The 17,217-nt window shown below is 38.8% G+C and overlaps 2 protein-coding genes and 1 long non-coding RNA gene across 5 annotated transcripts; 1 reads left to right on the forward strand and 2 right to left on the reverse strand.

The window, feature by feature from the left end:
• The first annotated feature begins 1,159 nt into the window (after window positions 1-1,159).
• Window positions 1,160-5,886, forward strand: LOC103433514 (disease resistance protein RUN1-like). The gene is made up of 6 exons (XM_070824643.1): window positions 1,160-1,940; window positions 2,309-3,407; window positions 3,492-3,791; window positions 3,905-4,750; window positions 4,863-5,466; window positions 5,560-5,886. Exons 1-6 carry the CDS (start codon window positions 1,432-1,434, stop codon window positions 5,727-5,729), a joined length of 3,528 nt encoding a protein of 1,175 aa, XP_070680744.1. The 5' UTR covers window positions 1,160-1,431; the 3' UTR covers window positions 5,730-5,886.
• A 1,475-nt stretch (window positions 5,887-7,361) lies between these two features.
• On the reverse strand, window positions 7,362-8,321 carry LOC103433516 (uncharacterized). Its single transcript, XR_011582721.1, has 2 exons — window positions 8,184-8,321; window positions 7,362-7,839 (listed from the first exon to the last, which is right to left on the reverse strand). It is a non-coding gene; the product is annotated as an uncharacterized lncRNA (long non-coding RNA).
• Window positions 8,322-15,202: 6,881 nt separating this feature from the next.
• On the reverse strand, window positions 15,203-16,910 carry LOC114825769 (uncharacterized). 3 transcript variants are annotated; one of them, XR_011582722.1, is made up of 5 exons: window positions 16,809-16,910; window positions 16,222-16,272; window positions 15,997-16,115; window positions 15,514-15,578; window positions 15,203-15,440 (listed from the first exon to the last, which is right to left on the reverse strand). XR_011582722.1 is itself a non-coding variant. In XM_029104799.2 (5 exons), the coding sequence occupies exons 1-5, from the start codon at window positions 16,454-16,456 to the stop codon at window positions 15,370-15,372; spliced, it is 351 nt and encodes a 116-aa protein (XP_028960632.2). In that variant the 5' UTR covers window positions 16,457-16,653; the 3' UTR covers window positions 15,203-15,369. The 3 variants fall into 3 exon arrangements, 2 of the variants coding, with proteins under 2 accessions (XP_028960632.2, XP_070680746.1); XM_029104799.2 differs by lacking the exon at window positions 16,809-16,910 and adding an exon at window positions 16,376-16,653 and having other exon boundaries at window positions 15,203-15,404; XM_070824645.1 differs by lacking the exon at window positions 16,809-16,910 and adding an exon at window positions 16,376-16,653.
• Between the last annotated feature and the right edge of the window lie 307 nt (window positions 16,911-17,217).

Below are 17,217 nucleotides of genomic sequence, written 5' to 3' on the forward strand. Positions count from 1 at the left end.
GAAACCCAGTTCCGGATGCTAATCTCAAGCTTCCCCTCCAAATTCCCAAAACAAAAACTTTGCAGCAACACCAGGAAGAGAGAGAAAAGTTGCAGTTTCACGGTGACTTAGATGGAGGAGCGGTGGGAGCAGTGTTCGGGAGAGTTGGAGTAAGCGACTGAGAGTCTGAGGAAGTGAGGAATACAACAAAAGACCTAACTCACAATGGACGGTTGGATTAGATCTTAACCAATCCAACGGTCCAAGTGATTTCTAATTAAAAATTAAAAATAAATAAATAAATAAATAAATATATATATATATAAAATATTCGGTTCGGTTCGGGATTACCGAACACTTTCAAAGGTGTGGCCGAATCCCAAACCGAAACTTTCGGGATCGGTTCGGTTTCGGGTACTTAATTTTTCGGGAAATTCGGTTCGGGCATTTTTCGGTCAAATTTCGGGACGGGTTCGGGACTGTTTGGGATTTTCGGGAAAAAATTCCACCCCTAGTCTTATATACATTTCTCGTCATCTTATATATTTCGTATATATGTGCAACATATGTTCCAACAAGATCCTTACGTGTAGCTCAAACACTAACAGAAGAACAATATTTACAAAATCTACATGTGCGCAACATGGTTTGGTTGACGACAACAAGTCTATCAAGTGTTCGACAAAATGCCTTAGTGAACAAACTGAATTTTTTTTTTCTTTACATGCTTCCTTCTCTGTTTCTATCTAAAAACTTGGACCTAATACTGAGACCCTAAGATTTGAATTATGGACCAACCACTGCCTCAAGTGTTCTCTTTTGGTCCAGCCTATAATTATATAAAAAAAAAAGCATATAATTGCAAAACAATTCGATCAACCACCTCAAGTTCAACTATACATGTACCCAGATTCAGGTTATTCCAAACTTACCTTATAAAAGTAACTAAATATTACTGTCACATTATTATGCGGTTTTATCAAGTTTTAATTTTTATCTTATAATCACGTCATCTTTAAGATGATTGGTAACACTAGTTGGTGGATTGACGATTGGTAGAAATGGCTTCAACATTTCAAGGATGAGAAGTGAGTATGGAGCACCGATCAAAACGTGCTGTATTCTATCACAAAAAATCCGGATGCAATTAAAAGTGCATTTTATCACAAAAAGGTGAGCAACGAACGATCAACATAATTTGTAATTTATAAAATCACATATAAAACAAGAAGTGCTTTTTCCTTTTTCTTTTCGTCTCTGCCACTAGTGGCCGACCATGACTGAAAGAAACGCTTTTTGGGTCAATGCATGTGAACGCCCCATTTTATAATTGTTGGTAAATTTTCCTGGAAGTAGATAGGAAATTAGGAATGACCCAATTAAATATTTCCCCTGCACACAGACATTTGCATTGCACCTATCAAAGAGTTGTTTGTCCATCGATCCACATCAATGGCTCTTGTGAGAACATCTCAAGGAACCTCCTCTGATTCCAAAAAAATTCGGGGTTATCGCCACGACGTGTTCTTGAGCTTCAGAGGCGACACTCGCAAGACTTTTACCGACCACCTCTACACAGCCTTGAACAACGCAGGATTTAACACGTTCCGAGACGACGATGAACTTGAGAGAGGAGAAGATATAAAGCCAGGACTGCAGAAAGCGATCCAGCTGTCACGAGCTTCTGTTGTCGTGTTTTCGAAAGATTACGCGTCATCCAGATGGTGCCTTGATGAGCTTGTGCTGATCCTTGAACGCAAGAGGACCACCTCGAACCATGTAGTTTTACCAGTCTTCTACGATGTCGATCCGTCCGACGTGAGGAAGCAGACGGGAAGTATTGGAAAAGCATTTGCTAGACACGAGAAAACTCAGTCGCCGAAAAAGGTGAAGGGATGGAGGGAGGCAGTTGCAGAGGTTGCAGATCTAGCAGGCATGGTCTTACAAAATCAAGCTGATGGGTACCTTTCATTTTCTCCATTTCTCTCTTTCTTCTGTTAATTTGATAATATGATCCGTAGGGACCTTGATTTTTATATTTTTTTTATTCAACCTCAGTAGTGAATAATAATCCCAATTTAGGTCAACTTAAAGAAATCACACTTGACTCAACTTAAGGATTAGTCATTTTCCATGTTAGTCTACTGGTTTCCAGTTGCTTAAAATGTTTCAAAAGCAGGTGTGGAAAAAAGTTGGTTGATTTATTAATTATCTAAATTCCCCAATTCATTATTCACTCTAAATTCCCCAATTCATTATTCATTCATCCAATACTTCTGTGAGACATAACATGTTTGATTTATTTTTCATTTTGTTTGTAAATTCTTAGGTATGAGTCAAAGTTTATCGAAAAAATTGTTAAAGTGATTGGAGGCAAGTTAGGTCGCACACCATTGAGCGTTGAACCAAAATTGATTGGAGTCAAATCTCAAGTCAAGGACATCAATTTGTGGTTACAAGATGGATCAACCGATGTCGGTATACTGGTTGTGTATGGCATGTCTGGAATAGGGAAGACAACCATTGCAAAACATGTTTACAATTCAAACTTTAGAAGCTTTGAACGAAGTAGTTTCATTGAAAATATCAGAGAAACAGCAAATCAACCAAATGGCTTGGTTCAAATACAAAAGCAACTTCTTTTTGATATTTTGAACGACATAGAAGTGAAAATACATGGTGTTAGTGAGGGACTAAGAAAGATTGAAAGAGCCATAAGCTCTAGAAGAGTGCTTCTTGTTCTTGATGATGTGGACCATATGGACCAGTTAGATGCAGTACTAGAGATGAAAGATCGATTTTATTCAGGAAGTAAGATACTTATAACAACTAGGCGTGAAAGGTTGCTAAAGGCACATCAAGTTACAAAGGTGCACAAAGTTGGAACTTTGTATTACAGTGAGTCATTAGAGCTTTTCAGTTGGCATGCTTTTCGCCAGGATCATCCCCTTAGAGGTTACATGGAATATTCAGAAAAGGTTGTACACTACTGCGACGGACTTCCATTAGCTCTAAAAGTTTTGGGCTCTTCTTTATCAGGGGAAAGTATAGATGTATGGAAAAGTGCATTGGAGAAGCTAAAAGTTATCCCTAATGGTGAAATCATGAATAAACTACGAATAAGCTATGACAGTTTACAAGATGACCATGACCGGGAATTATTCCTCCACATTGCTTGTTTCCTAATAGGAAGGAACAAAAGCCACATTGTTAGAATATTCGATGGATGTGATTTCTATACAATTGTTGGCATTCAAAATCTCATTGATAGATGCTTGGTGACAATTGATGGATGCAACAACGTGCAAATGCATGACATGATCCGTGACATGGGAAGAGAAATTGTTCGTCGCGAATCAGAAGATCCTGGAAAACGTAGTAGATTATGGCGCCATAAGGATTCTTTCGAAGTAATGAGGGAAAAGAATGTAAGAAACATGTCTTTTATGTCTATATATGTATTTCTTCTTGTAAAAATTATCCATACTAACATTTTCGTTTTTGTCCTTTAGGGTACAAAAAAAATCCAAGGTCTTGTCCTGAATATGCGTATGCATCCTGCAAACAGTCCAATAAACACAACTGAGACAGTCTTGGAAACCAATGCATTTGAAAAGATGCGCAAATTACAACTACTACATCTTAGTCATGTACGACTGGATGGATGTTATGCAGATTTGCCTACAGGATTAAGATGGTTGTGTTGGCTTCAATTTCCTTTGGATTCTATACCTATTGAGTTTCCTTTGGGGTGTCTAATTGTTCTTGAAATGCAATACAGTAGATTGAGACAAGTCTGGAAAGGAAAAAAAGTACGTTACTCTAGGCATTTCAATTCAGTTTTTATTTTATTTTTTGACCAATTGCATTTGTTAAAATTAACTCCTACACATTTTTTTTTCTTCTTTGTTTTTATTTTACACAGTTTCTTCCATCGTTGAAGATCCTTGACCTCAGCCATTCCCATGCCCTCACTGAAATCATGGACTTCTCACTTTGCCCCAGTCTAGAAGAATTGATTCTTGTTGATTGCACCAGCCTGATTGATGTTCATGAATCCATTGGAAACCTGGAGAGACTCGTGTACTTGAATATGAAGGATTGCAAGAATCTTAGGATGCTTCCGAAGAACGTGTGTTTTCTTAAATCACTTGAAACACTCATTTTATCTGGTTGCTCAAATCTTGATGAGTTTCCAGTGGAGATGATGAAGAAGATGGAGTCTCTAAAAGTTCTTGAAATAGATAAAATTCCAATAAGAGAATTATGGCCAGAAAGAAGTTCAACTATCTTGAGTTCTTTTCCATGCTCTTTAGTAGAGTTGAATCTTAGTAGGTGCAATCTTTCTGAAGATGCCTTTCCTACGGATTTAAGTAATCTATCCTCAATACGAAGACTATATCTAGATAAGAATCCAATTTGTAGCCTACCAGTTTTCATCAAAGGTTTGAGGAGGCTCGATTCTCTCTCTTTCCAGAGTTGTACGAGGCTCAAATCGCTTGTGGGGTTACCGAGAATACACAAAAATATGAATGTATCCTTTTGCAAATTATTAAAAAAAGTAACATATCAATCGTTATGGTTCCAAGAAGAGGCCTTTGTGGAAGACAACTACAACATGGTTGAGTGGGAGTACTATTTCAAATTAGAGCTTATTGATAGAGTTGATGTGGAAATGATCAAACTTTTGGGCTTGTGCAACTTGGAATCCATGCCTGCAATACGAATGAACAGCGATCTATTCTCATGTTCAAAAGTGAGTCCTGTCCAGGTGCGCCTATCTCTCTCTCTCTCTCTCTCTCTCTCTCTCTCTCTCATAAGTCATATATATAATGGGAAATAAATGACTTAGTAATGTTGTGATGATCATGGAAAATGCGTAGGGACTGTATCAATTTGGTATATTCAGCACATTTTTTGTTGGGAAGGAGGTTCCAGGCCGGTTCAGCTATAAAAGTACCAAGTCCTCCATATCTTTTAGTGTCCCTTTACTCCCTTCTAGTCATAGAATCCGAGGCTTGAACATCTTTGCTACCTATGCAAACGAGGAGGATTCTGATAATGATGATTTTCCAATAATAATCAAAGTGAGTAACAAGAGCAAGGGTTTGAAGTGGATCTATTTCCCATTATTCTATGGTATCCCAGGTGACGGAGAAGATATGATATGGTTGAGCCATTGGAAGATGGAGAACGAAACAATATTACAATGTGGAGATCAAGTGGTGGTTTCAGTAATGGCCGGACCAGAGAAGTTGTTTCGTATAAAGGAGTTTGGTGTCGAGCTTATGCAAGAGCACCAGAATAATATGATGATAAGTACTCAACATAACACCAAATCAGATCCTAATTATCCAAATGTCTTCGGTGGAGATTTGTCCATGTGGGAGCATATACCAGGAATATACTTCCTTGGTTTCGATGACAAAATTGTTGAAGTGAAATGGTTTAATCACCTCATCATGGACGTTGATGAAGGAGACACAGGTATGCAATGAATTATACTCCATCCAAACACTTCCAAGTCCTTCTGTATTCAATTAAAAAACATAAATATTATGTTATTTGTTTGTTTTTCAGAGAAAGAAGGGCAGGAGGATGAACCTGATTACACAGTTTTAAGGACAAGGGCTGCCAGTAACAACTGTGGCCTCAGAGGCTGGAAGGTGCTCGTCACAGCTGCCGGATTATTTTTCACGCTTGCTCTTGTAGTTCGGTCCTCCATCTCCCAGAAAGAGAAGCGACAATAGTCCACAAGCCATCCATGAGTTTGTAATTTTATTCGATACAGACATCTTTGGGTTCCCTCCTTGTTTTCAAGATGTTTTCTGCCTTCAAAATATCGAAGTTTCCAGATGCGTTCAACATCATCAAATATTGCATAAAATACATCCAACATTAGCGATACTTACGAATTTTTCTTCCATGCCACTGATTGCATACAATCCCGTACTAGAGAAGATAAACAATGGGTATAGGGTTTAGGGTGAAAAAAAAAATGATTCTAAACATACAAGGGAAGGACTTTGACATAGGTATCTTTAGCAATACCAGGCAAGAATCAATTCTTCGAATTGGGGGAAAATATTTCGGCATCAAGGAAAGCAAAAACATCCTATCTGCTTATAAATGCCAAATTTACAGATATTAATTGTCATTTACAACAAAATCATACTTCTAAAAGACTCGGCTCCCATTGAAAAATTGTGTAACTTACATAAATATCAGTGCAACAGATATTAGATTGAATAATATATCAAATAAATTAACAGCAAACAATTTCTTAGCCTGAGATTCAAGGACTATACAGCTGATTCAACCTTGCATCGCTACTACACTATGGAAGCTGGTTTCTGCTTCTTCAACCCGAACAAATTATTGACGTCAAGAAGCATAGGAGAAACGACCATGGTCTCTGGAGCCATGAAATTTACTATCTTCTCATAAACATTATCCACGCAAAAGCATAATGCAATAAGCCTTGAACAATGTAGTCTAGTTTGCTCAACAGATGCTCCAAGATATTCCAAAACAAAATCACAGCAGTTTCACATAGGGAACCGAAGAATCTATTGATACCTTATCTTGCGACTATTAGAGGCTCTTCTGTCAACAATCTTCCTCTTCTTAGCATGCAACTTTTTCAAGGAATAAAATGATGTCAACAATCTTCCTCTTCTTCGAATTGGGGGAAAATATTTTGGCATTGGGGAAAGCAAAAACATCCTATCTGCTTATAAATGTCAAATTTACAGATATTAATTGTCATTTACAACAAAATCATGCTTCTTAAAGACTCGGCTCCCATTGAAAAATTGTGTAAATTACATAAATATCAGTGCAACAGATATTAGATTAAACTAGAAAATGTGCCCGCGCTTTGCTGTGGGCGTTGATGTATTCGTCGCAACAGGCTGAATAGTTTCCCCACAAAGCAACTAAAAAGACAACGTAACCATCGAAATCAAATTTTGCTTGCTATATATGAATATGCATGCTATAAGAAACATCCATTTGTAGATCGTATTGTGTCATCAATATCATAGTTTCAAGTAATCAGCCTACTACATGGAGGAAAAACACAAAATAGGGAAACTAGAAAAGTAGAAACATAATACTTGAGCATCTAGCAAGAATAGTAAATTCCTGAAAAAATTGCTAAACCGTTTTACAAATTCAATCGTTAAACGTTATACTGTAACCCAAGACAAAGATAAAGTATATAGTTTGTTTACAAATCAAAACGAAGTGCTGCTACAATCCACAACAGCTATGAATCATTTCCATATAAAGATACTCAAATTTGACGGCACATTGAATAACCATCAAGCAAAGCAAAATACACCATGTGCTGCTAACACGAAACTAAAACAAAAGGAGGATTAAAAATCGAATTTTTTTTTATAAAGCATCAATTGACAAAATGCTTCTTGATGTGGTCTTCCAAGAAATGAATGCAGCTCAAAAACAACTTAGAAAACACCTTAGAAATCTTTCTCACCCCAATCTTACTAAATAGAAGCATAAATGGACTGGATAGCTCCCTAATTTTGTAATAGAAACTCTAACAAAGAATATCAGGCTCCAAAGGCCATGACTTTTCCTTGGCATAAATCTATACATTGCAAGTTTAATTCCAAAGAAACAAATATGCGTGCAAAGTTAAAGGCATCAACGCTACATGTGATGCTTACAATTGTCTCAAGTTGCTGACACAATGCCTAAAATATTCAAGACTCAAAGATTTTCATAGAAATAGAACACCTCACCAAAACAATAACCGAGGTTGTCGTTTTTGAATCAAGCAGATGCTTTGCAAGGCCTTCTTCAATATCGTCTCATATTCCCTTTTCATTTTTCCTATATAATACAATAAACTGTTCAAATCTAGACGTAAATAAGAGAATGCCACATGCTACTATCACAGTTGTCAGTCCTGAACAATAATGCAAGTCTAGTGGCAAAAACCACCTCAATGAACAACTCACACACACACACACACACACTGATCATACATCTCTAACTCTCTTTTTCAAATAACATACACTCTGATCCAAAACAGGGTATATAAAATGCTACATTTCTAACTTTCTTTTTCGAAATCCAAAATAGGGTATTCTAACTCTCTTTTTCATTCATTTCTCACAAACCAATCATACATTTAAAATAGGCTTTGGATAAAAATAGAGTATATAATTATATACCTCAAAATGCCTAGGAACCAACTTCCCTCTCCAACGTTTCAAATTCCTGAAATTTCCAACACAGTAAATCCATTAGTACTATATAAATGAAAACACAATTGAAACCCATCAAACAAAACAATCCCACAATTTAAATGATTCAATCCTACTACAATTGAAATTCACAGAAAGAATGAAAAACCAGAACAAAACTGCAGCACCTAAAAAGTTGTCACACAAAAAAACATGGAATGTAAAAATATTTCAAGAAATCTAGTTCGTTAATTTCCAGCTGCTAAGTGGCATTATGTAACTTTAGTGGTATAACCCAATAACTACTTATCTGGTGGGTTGCACTTTTCTTCCTATTGGTAAGGAAAGGAAAATAAAAATCAACCCCTTGGTCTTAGTTGTGGCTGCAAAGTGCAGGCCACCACCAAGTCTAAGTGTTTGTGTTTTAGCAAAACACTTCAACAACAACAACAACAAAGCTTTTTCCCACTAAGTGGGGTCAGCTATATGAATCCTAGAACGCCATTGCGCTCGGTTTTGTGTCATGTCCTCCGTTAGATCCAAGTACTCAAGTCTTTTCTTAGGGTCTCTTCCAAAGTTTTCCTAGGTCTTCCTCTACCCCTTCGGCCCTGAACCTTTGTCCCGTAGTCACATTTTCGAACCGGAGCGTCAGTAGGCCTTCTTTGCACATGTCCAAACCACCCGGAACCGATTTTCTCTCATATTTCCTTCAATTTTGGCTACTCCTACTTTACCTCGGATATCCTCATTCCCAATCTTATCCTTTATCATGTGCCCATACATCCCACGAAACATCCTCCTCTCCGCTACACCCATTTTGTGTACGTGTTGATGCTTCACCGCCCAACATTCTGTGCCATACAACATCGCTGGCCTTATTGCCGTCCTATAAAATTTTCCCTTGAGCTTCAGTGGCCTACGACGGTCACACAACACGCCGGATGCACTCTTACACTTCATCCATCCAGCTTGTATTCTATGGTTGAGATCTCCATCTAATTCTCCGTTCTCTTGCAAGATAGATCCTAGGTAGCGAAAACGGTCACTTTTTGTGATCTTCGCTAGATTGCTCCGGTCATTAGTGTGGATAAGTATATAAATGGATAGAATTAGGAAAGCAAACACAAGATGTACGTGGTTCACCCAGATTGGCTACGTCCACGGAATAGAGGAGTTCTCATTAATTGTGAAGGGTTTACACAAGTACATAGGTTCAAGCTCTCCTTTAGTGAGTACAAGTGAATGATTTAGTACAAATGACATTAGGAAATATTGTGGGAGAATGATCTCGTAACCACGAAACTTCTAAGTACCGGAGTGTGGTATCGTCTTGACTTGCCTTATCTGTCTCATAGGTAGATGTGGCATCTTCTCTGGAAGTACTCTTCCTCCATCCAGGGGTGGTATCTGTAACTGGTGGAGATGCACAAGGTAATGTATCAATTTCACTTGAAGCTTACTTGTAGTTTCAGGCTTGGTCAAGCGCGATACAAACCATGTAGTAGGAGTCCCCCAAGTCACCGGGCTAGGGGATCTGCTGAAAGAGGTGACAGACAAGGTAAGCAATCAGAGCTCCAGCTGATTGTTCACATTCTCCCTATCTTGCAGGCAGCATGAAGGATAAAGAGAAGAAAAATGAGAAGAGATGATATGGGATACTTTTGCTTTTGAAGAAGTAACTTTCCACAGGCTTATTCTTGAACCGGGCTGCAGGGTTTTCTGGTTTCCTCCAGAGTATAAGGCCGACTGAAGAATTTGAGGGTCAAAACAAGTCCATCAAATCTAGAGTATGTTCGACCCTGCTGATATGGGATACTTTTTCTTTTGACAGAGTAGTGGATGTATCGGCACGTGTGCTGTTACGCTTGTCTCCACATGCTTCCTTGTATCCTTCTCACTTGCCCTATCTGTTCCTCAGGCAGATGCGGTATCTTCCCTGGAAGCATAAGATGTTGAAGATGAGTACTCGAGAGCAATGCTAGGTAAGTAATCAGGTAAGGGGTTCCAGGCAGTCAGTTCCTGGCTGGAAGCTTGATTCCAAGTGCTGACTGATTGCTCTCGTTCTCCTTGTCTTGCAGGTAAGAACAAGGCCAAAGGAAAAGACAGGGAAAAAGCATGATATGGGATACTCTTGCTTTTAACCCTGGTGATATGAGATATTCTTGCTCTAGTATAGCTTGTTTACAGAGGTATTATCGGGGGAAAGAAAGCTGAATATTTCGAAAGGCTTCGTTGGGAGTGCTCTCTCAGATAAGAGAAAGGGTTGAGCATTTTTGCAGGTCTGCCTGTCCGTTAGGGATGGAGGTCGACATATATAGGAGTCTCCCTAACATCAAGTAATAATGTTATTCCTTTACCCTGCTTGGTCATAACACGGTAGTGGAAGCTGCCAGCTTCACATGTTTTAACTCTGTCAGAGCACTTTGAAAAAGTGGTCTGTGGTATCTGGAAAGCTGATGTTGCATGTGAAGATTACAGACAAGCTTTATCCAAGGAGATCCAGCTCTTGAAGTTGGGAAAGTGGTGCCTCTTCAGTTTTCGAACAAGCAATCCTGTCGGGGATCTGGCTCTCGAGATTCGGAGAACGATGCCTCTTCGATTTTTGAGAAAGCAATCCTGCTGGGGGTCTGGCTCTCGAGATTCGGAGAGCGGTGTCTCTTCGATTTTTGAGAAAGTAATCATGTTGGGAGTCTGGCTCTCGAGATTTGGAGGGCGGTGCCTCTTCGATTTTGGAGCAAGCAATCTTGTTGGGAGTGTTTTCTTGAATGTGAGTAAAGGTTGGGCATGTTTGCTAGTCTACCTTGCCACGAAGCACAGAGGTTGACACACAGGGACTTTCCAATTATCCAGCAGTGGTACTGTTCCTTTACCTTCTCTTCGATTTTTGAGAAAGTAATCATGTTGGGAGTCTGGCTCTCGAGATTCGGAGGGCGGTGCCTCTTCGATTTTGGAGCAATGAATCTTGTTGGGAGTGTTTTCTCGAATGTGAGTAAAGGTTGGGCATGTATGCTAGTCTACCTTGCCACGAAGCACAAAGGTTGACACACAGGGACTTTCCAATTATCCAGCAGTGGTACTGTTCCTTTACCCTCTCTTTCCAAACGGTCTGATGAGTTGGCTGTTAAGGATTCTCTGGCTCTCAGTGTTCAGTGTGCAGGTTATGTGTCTAATATGGGCCCAACGCCTATTTGCTCGAACCCGCCAAGTTGAATCATTGGCGGCTGAAGTGATGAGTCTCAAACAGGAGATTAGAGGGCTCAAGCATGAGAATAAACAGTTGCACCGGCTCGCACATGACTATGCTACAAACATGAAGAGGAAGCTTGACCAGATGAAAGAATCTGATGGTCAGGTTTTACTTGATCATCAGAGATTTGTGGGTTTGTTCCAAAGGCATTTATTGCCTTCGTCTTCTGGGGCTGTACCGCGTAATGAAGCTCCAAATGATTAACCTCTGATGCCTCCTCCTTCTAGGGTTTTGTCCAGTACTGAGGCTCCGAATGATCCCCCTCCGGTGCTTTCTCTTTCTGGGGCTCTATCGACTGCTGAGACTTCTCCTAAGCAACCTTTGTGAAGGCTCCCTCTTGTTTGTTTATTTTGACTCAAGTATATGTACATATTTGTAACTTATCGGGGATATCAATAAATAAGCTTTCCTTCATTTCAACGTATTGTGTTAAATACACCAAAGCCTTCTTCGCTAAGTTCTTTGAATTTTCTTTTGTTGAAGCTTGTATGTTGAAGCTTTGTGAGTGTAGCATGTAGGTTGAGGTAGTGTTCCCTTAATTTCCCGAGTGAGGAAAACTTCTCGGTTGGAGACTTGGAAAATCCAAGTCACTGAGTGGGATCGGCTATATGAATCTTAGAACGCCATTGTGTTCTGTCCTGTGTCATGTTCTCCGTTAGATCCAAGTACTCTAAGTCTTTTCTTAGGGTCTCTTCCAAAGTTTTCCTAGGTCTTCCTCTACCCCTTCGGCCCTGAACCTCTGTCCTATAGTCGCATCTTCTAATCGGAACGTCAGTAGGCCTTCTTTGCACATGTCCAAACCACCGTAACCGATTTTCTCTCATCTTTCCTTCAATTTCGGCTACTCCTACTTTACCCCGGATATCCTCATTCCTAATCTTATCCTTTCTCGTGTGCCCACACATCCAACGAAGCATCCTCATCTCCGCTACACCCATTTTGTGTACGTGTTGATGCTTCACCGCCCAACATTCTGTGCCATACAGCATCGCCGGCCTTATTGCCGTCCTATAAAATTTTCCCTTGAGCTTCAGTGGCATACGGCGGTCACACAACACGCCGGATGCACTTTTCCACTTCATCCATCCAGCTTGTATTCTATGGTTGAGATCTCCATCTAATTCTCCGTTCTTTTGCAAGATAAATCCTAGGTAACGAAAACGGTCGCTCTTTGGTATTTCTTGATCTCCGATCCTCACCCCTAACTCGTTTTGGCCTCCATTTGCACTGAACTTGCACTCCATATATTCTGTCTTTGATCGACTTTGGCGAAGACCTTTAGATTCCAACACTTCTCTCCAAAGGTTAAGCTTTGCATTTACCCCTTCCTGAGTTTCATCTATCAACACTATATCGTCTGCGAAAAGCATACACCAAGGAATATCATCTTGAATATGTCCTGTTAACTCATCCATTACCAACGCAAAAAGGTAAGGACTTAAGGATGAGCCTTGATGTAATCCTACAGTTATGGGAAAGCTTTCGGTTTGTCCTTCATGAGTTCTTACGGCAGTCTTTGCTCCTTCATACATATCCTGTATAGCTTGGATATATGCTACTCGTAATCCTTTCTTCTCTAAAATCCTCCAAAGAATGTCTCTTGGGACCATATCATACGCTTTTTCCAAATCTATAAAGACCATGTGTAAATCCTTTTTCCCATCTCTATATCTTTCCATCAATCTTCGTAAGAGATAGATTGCCTCCATGGTTGACCGTCCTGGCATGAACCCGAATTGGTTGTCCGAAACCCGTGTCTCTTGCCTCAATCTATGCTCAATGACTCTCTCCCAAAGCTTCATTGTATGACTCATTAGCTTAATACCCCTATAGTTCATGCAATTTTGTACATCGCCCTTATTCTTGTAGATAGGCACCAAAGTGCTCATTCGCCACTCATTTGGCATCTTCTTCGTTTTCAAAATCCTATTGAAAAGGTCAGTGAGCCATGTTATACCTGTCTCTCCCAAAACTTTCCACACTTCAATTGGTATATCGTCTGGGCCTACTGCTTTTCTATGCTTCATCTTCTTCAAAGCTACAACCACTTCTTCCTTCCGGATTCTACGATAAAAAGAGTAGTTTCTACACTCTTCTGAGTTACTCAACTCCCCTAAAGAAGCACTCCTTTCATGTCCTTCATTGAAAAGATTATGAAAATAACCTTTCCATCTGTCTTTAACCGCGTTCTCTGTAGCAAGAACATTTCCATCCTCATCCTTGATGCACCTCACTTGGTTTAGGTTCCTTGTCTTCTTTTCCCTTGCTCTAGCTAGTTTATAGATATCCAACTCTCCTTCTTTGGTATCTAGTCGCTTATACATATCGTCATAAGCCGCTAACTTAGCTTCTCTCACAGCTTTCTTCGCCTCTTGCTTCGCCTTCAACAACCACATTTGCACTTAAGTTATCAAACACAGTTGGTATATAGTCCAGATGAACACAAAAACAATTGAAAAACAAAATCAAATTACTTGGAAAGGGAAAGGGGGAAAAAGCAAAGCAATTTATCTAGCGAGAAAGAGAGAGAGAGAGAGAGAGAGAGATTTGTGAATTGAATTCTTGAAAACAACAGAAAAAAGCTGCAAAACCAGATGCATAAATACATAAAGTAATTCAAAAAACCAAAAAGTCACACAAGTTAGTCAAATGTGAGAGACCCAGAAGGATCTTCTTGGCAGAAAATAAATAAAAATCGTGAGAAGAATGGGCAAACATGGAGCCTGGAAGAGTCGACCTCGGCAGCTGGGCAGCCTGTGAGAGCAGCTAAGAGAACAAAACAACCCTTGTTTTAAGAATGGCACATGCGTTCCCCTTAAACCTACCCCCCCCAAATGGCACAGCCTACCCGCATACTTCTCCCTAACTTTTTCTCCATAAACCCATACCTCCCTCCCGAAAATCCTCTACCCTACCCCATACTCCCCCCATCTCTCTCTCTCTCTCTCTCTGCAACAGACCAAGTTGCAGAAAACCCTCTGAGCCATCAAATCGACCTACCCCTAACCCAAGTTACAAAATGACTAAAATGCCCCCTAATCCTGTACGTTGGATACGATTTAGGCACGTTCAAAACCAGTAGCTCTTTCAAATTTTTTCTAAAAGAAGAAAAGGAAAAGTGGTCACTGATATTGTGCATCCAATATACTGGTTTCTTGTCTACCTTCTCCTCCTAACCCTTTTATAAAAAACCCATCTCATTCTTTCCCTCAGAGACTTGAAACCCAATCCTTAACAGTCCATTTAACACCTCCCAATATAAATTCCTAACAAAATAAATGCAAAAGCAAAATCAGCAGCGCTTTCAAATATTTTAAAGGAAAAGTGGGAAACTATTATCAAGAAAGATGTAAACGAAATGTTTTCATCACTGATATTGAAGAGAAAACGAAGTGTATTAGTATATTTATCTTTCCCCATTCCTTGTACAGTTGAGGAATTTTTTCTTGACATCTGAACGAAAAATGACGCTACACACACTCAATTACAACACACAGAAGCTCGTAAACAAATTATCATTTCCAAACTGCCATGAGAGATTACTAATCATAAACTATGTAGAAGTTGAAATTCAATCCAAAATAAACATTAGGCACATCATCAAAAACCAGTAGCATAACTACCCTATTCAAAAATGCCTATTTCACAAAACATTTAATGCATATTTTACTTCAGAAAATTCTGCAAAACCACAATTGAACATACGAATCTCTAAATAATTTAGGAACCAATCAAAGCAGCTGAATACACATGGTAAAATAAGTGTTTCAGTTTGCATTTGTATTCTATAAACTTTACATTAACAAAATACATTTAGGGATTAGTACTACAATGACATTGCTGCAACATCAATTACAAATCTTTTAGATCAAATAAACAGAGTAGATAGAGCTCGTACCCGAAGTGAAGCATATGATCAAACCCTCCTCAGGTGGCCGAGTAATTGAATGGCGGCGCAGCCCCTACGGAATGTTTTTTAATCGATTCAGTAGTTAACACTGGCCAAATGCACAATACATATCTTAGAAACTATTCTCAGTTAAAATCCAAAGAAGTTAGATAAAAAACTACCTCTAATCTTTGTTTCTCTTGTACTTTGGTATTGCAGGGTTGACCTGTAAACGGTAAATGAAGTCCTGAAAACCAAAGAATAAAAAGCCTTTTTTTCAGTTAACTAAAAAAAGCACACTATAAACGGAGTGAGATATCTGGTAACCAAAAAATGAATTTTGGAAAGCAGACAAACAAACTTCAATCAAAATTACTTTAATACATTTAGATATCAAGGAAAATTAAATTTATTCAATTTCGATATAAAGAAAATTAATTAATGCAGGAACAACATTTGTGCCTCAATGACGTGAGAAGTACTCAAAACAGACATTGTTTTCTTTAAGTCTTTAGTCTATCTCTGCAAATCGCAATAACTCATATCCATTGAGAATCAAATTAACTAATTAACTTACTAACCCCTCCTGTAAATTTCACACCTATGCTCTAAACAGATTTTGTAACTAATATCCCAAAAAAGGGGCAAAAGGGAAGGAAAAAAACCTTTGTATGGTAACTGCAGTGTTATCTGTGTAACCAAAGTCAAGCGGTGAAAGGCCAGCAACCTCCTTGTATACTTGGAAATCTGTTGCGGATTTTATAGCTCCAGAAGAAAATTTATCCTGCACCATTAATATCATTTAGACTTAAGTATTTTTCCTAAGTGAATACACATGCCAAGTATCAAAGAGAGAAAGGAGAAAAATTATCAAAATAAGAATTACACACCTGTCCTATAATTGTGGCCAGACGATACGTTCTGGCAGTAGAATTCAAGGACTGATCACAAACAAAAAAGTATGTCAATTTCCAAAACAATTGTATCCAAACCCAATAAATCCATAAGAAATTACTCCATCACTTGCAGAAAATTCAAAATTACCATTTGAAATACCAGTGGCATAGCCTTTTGAGCTTCCAAGCCTAAAAATTCCAAAAAATATGCAATCTTTGAAATACCCATTTCAATTAAACATAAGAAGAATTTTCCTTTCCAATTCAAAGCTTTGGAAAAATTGAAATTTTCAAATGCTCAGTGACTAAGCAGGACATTAACCAATCAAATCCTAAACCCACAAAATCAATCCTAAAACAAAACCTAATTAAGTGCTATGTACATATATAACATGTTAGCTTTCTACTTTAAGAGAAATTATTAAATTGGGGAAGTGATCAAATGGGATGGGTCTTCCCTATTAAGCAGCATTAATCTAAGATTAATTCCAACAAAAGAAAACAATATGATCAAGATCAAGAACAATGCATGCAACAAAGAGACAGAGTGTGGAAATTAGCAGGGTGGTAGAATTCCATACAGAGAGATCTTGAGCGATGTTGGAGATCTCTTCCTTAGCTTTCTTAGAAACCCAAAACCTCCTAAGCAAGGTTTCAGCATACGAACTCCTACCCAGTCAACCTCACACAAAATTAGTTCAAAATTAAACATCTAGTCCCCAAATTAACAAAAAGAAGAGACAAAACTCTTTTGTCTGTAGTGACTGATGTGGGTATACAATCCCCATTGTGATCCCCTTGTGTGGGAGGGCAGATCTTCCCGTGCCCTCCTGTGTCATTCTGTTTGTGTAGTTACGGTTAAGCCACGTCAATATTTTATATTACTATTCTTTTTTGTCTTATTATCTCTATAAAAAAAACAATATAAAATGTTGACGTGGCTTAACCGTGACTACACAAAACAGGAGGGCACAGGAAGTGGGAGGGCAG

The sequence above is a fragment of the Malus domestica genome, chromosome 07 (genome assembly GCF_042453785.1).
Source record: "Malus domestica chromosome 07, GDT2T_hap1".
Lineage (NCBI taxonomy): Eukaryota > Viridiplantae > Streptophyta > Magnoliopsida > Rosales > Rosaceae > Malus > Malus domestica.

Bases quoted from the DNA above. Each gene is read 5' to 3' on its own strand.
- LOC103433514 (XM_070824643.1), top strand. From the start codon at position 1,432: ATGGCTCTTGTGAGAACATCTCAAGGAACCTCCTCTGATTCCAAAAAA. The intron at 3,792-3,904 runs GTACGTTACTCT...TATTTTACACAG, and splicing joins AAGTCTGGAAAGGAAAAAAA to TTTCTTCCATCGTTGAAGAT. The intron at 5,467-5,559 runs GTATGCAATGAA...TTTGTTTTTCAG, and splicing joins CGTTGATGAAGGAGACACAG to AGAAAGAAGGGCAGGAGGAT.
- LOC114825769 (XM_070824645.1), bottom strand. From the start codon at position 16,456: ATGGGTATTTCAAAGATTGCATATTTTTTGGAATTTTTAGGCTTGGAA. The intron at 16,273-16,375 runs GTAATTTTGAAT...GTTTGTGATCAG, and splicing joins TGCCACTGGTATTTCAAATG to TCCTTGAATTCTACTGCCAG. The intron at 15,441-15,513 runs GTAGTTTTTTAT...GCATTTGGCCAG, and splicing joins AAGAGAAACAAAGATTAGAG to TGTTAACTACTGAATCGATT.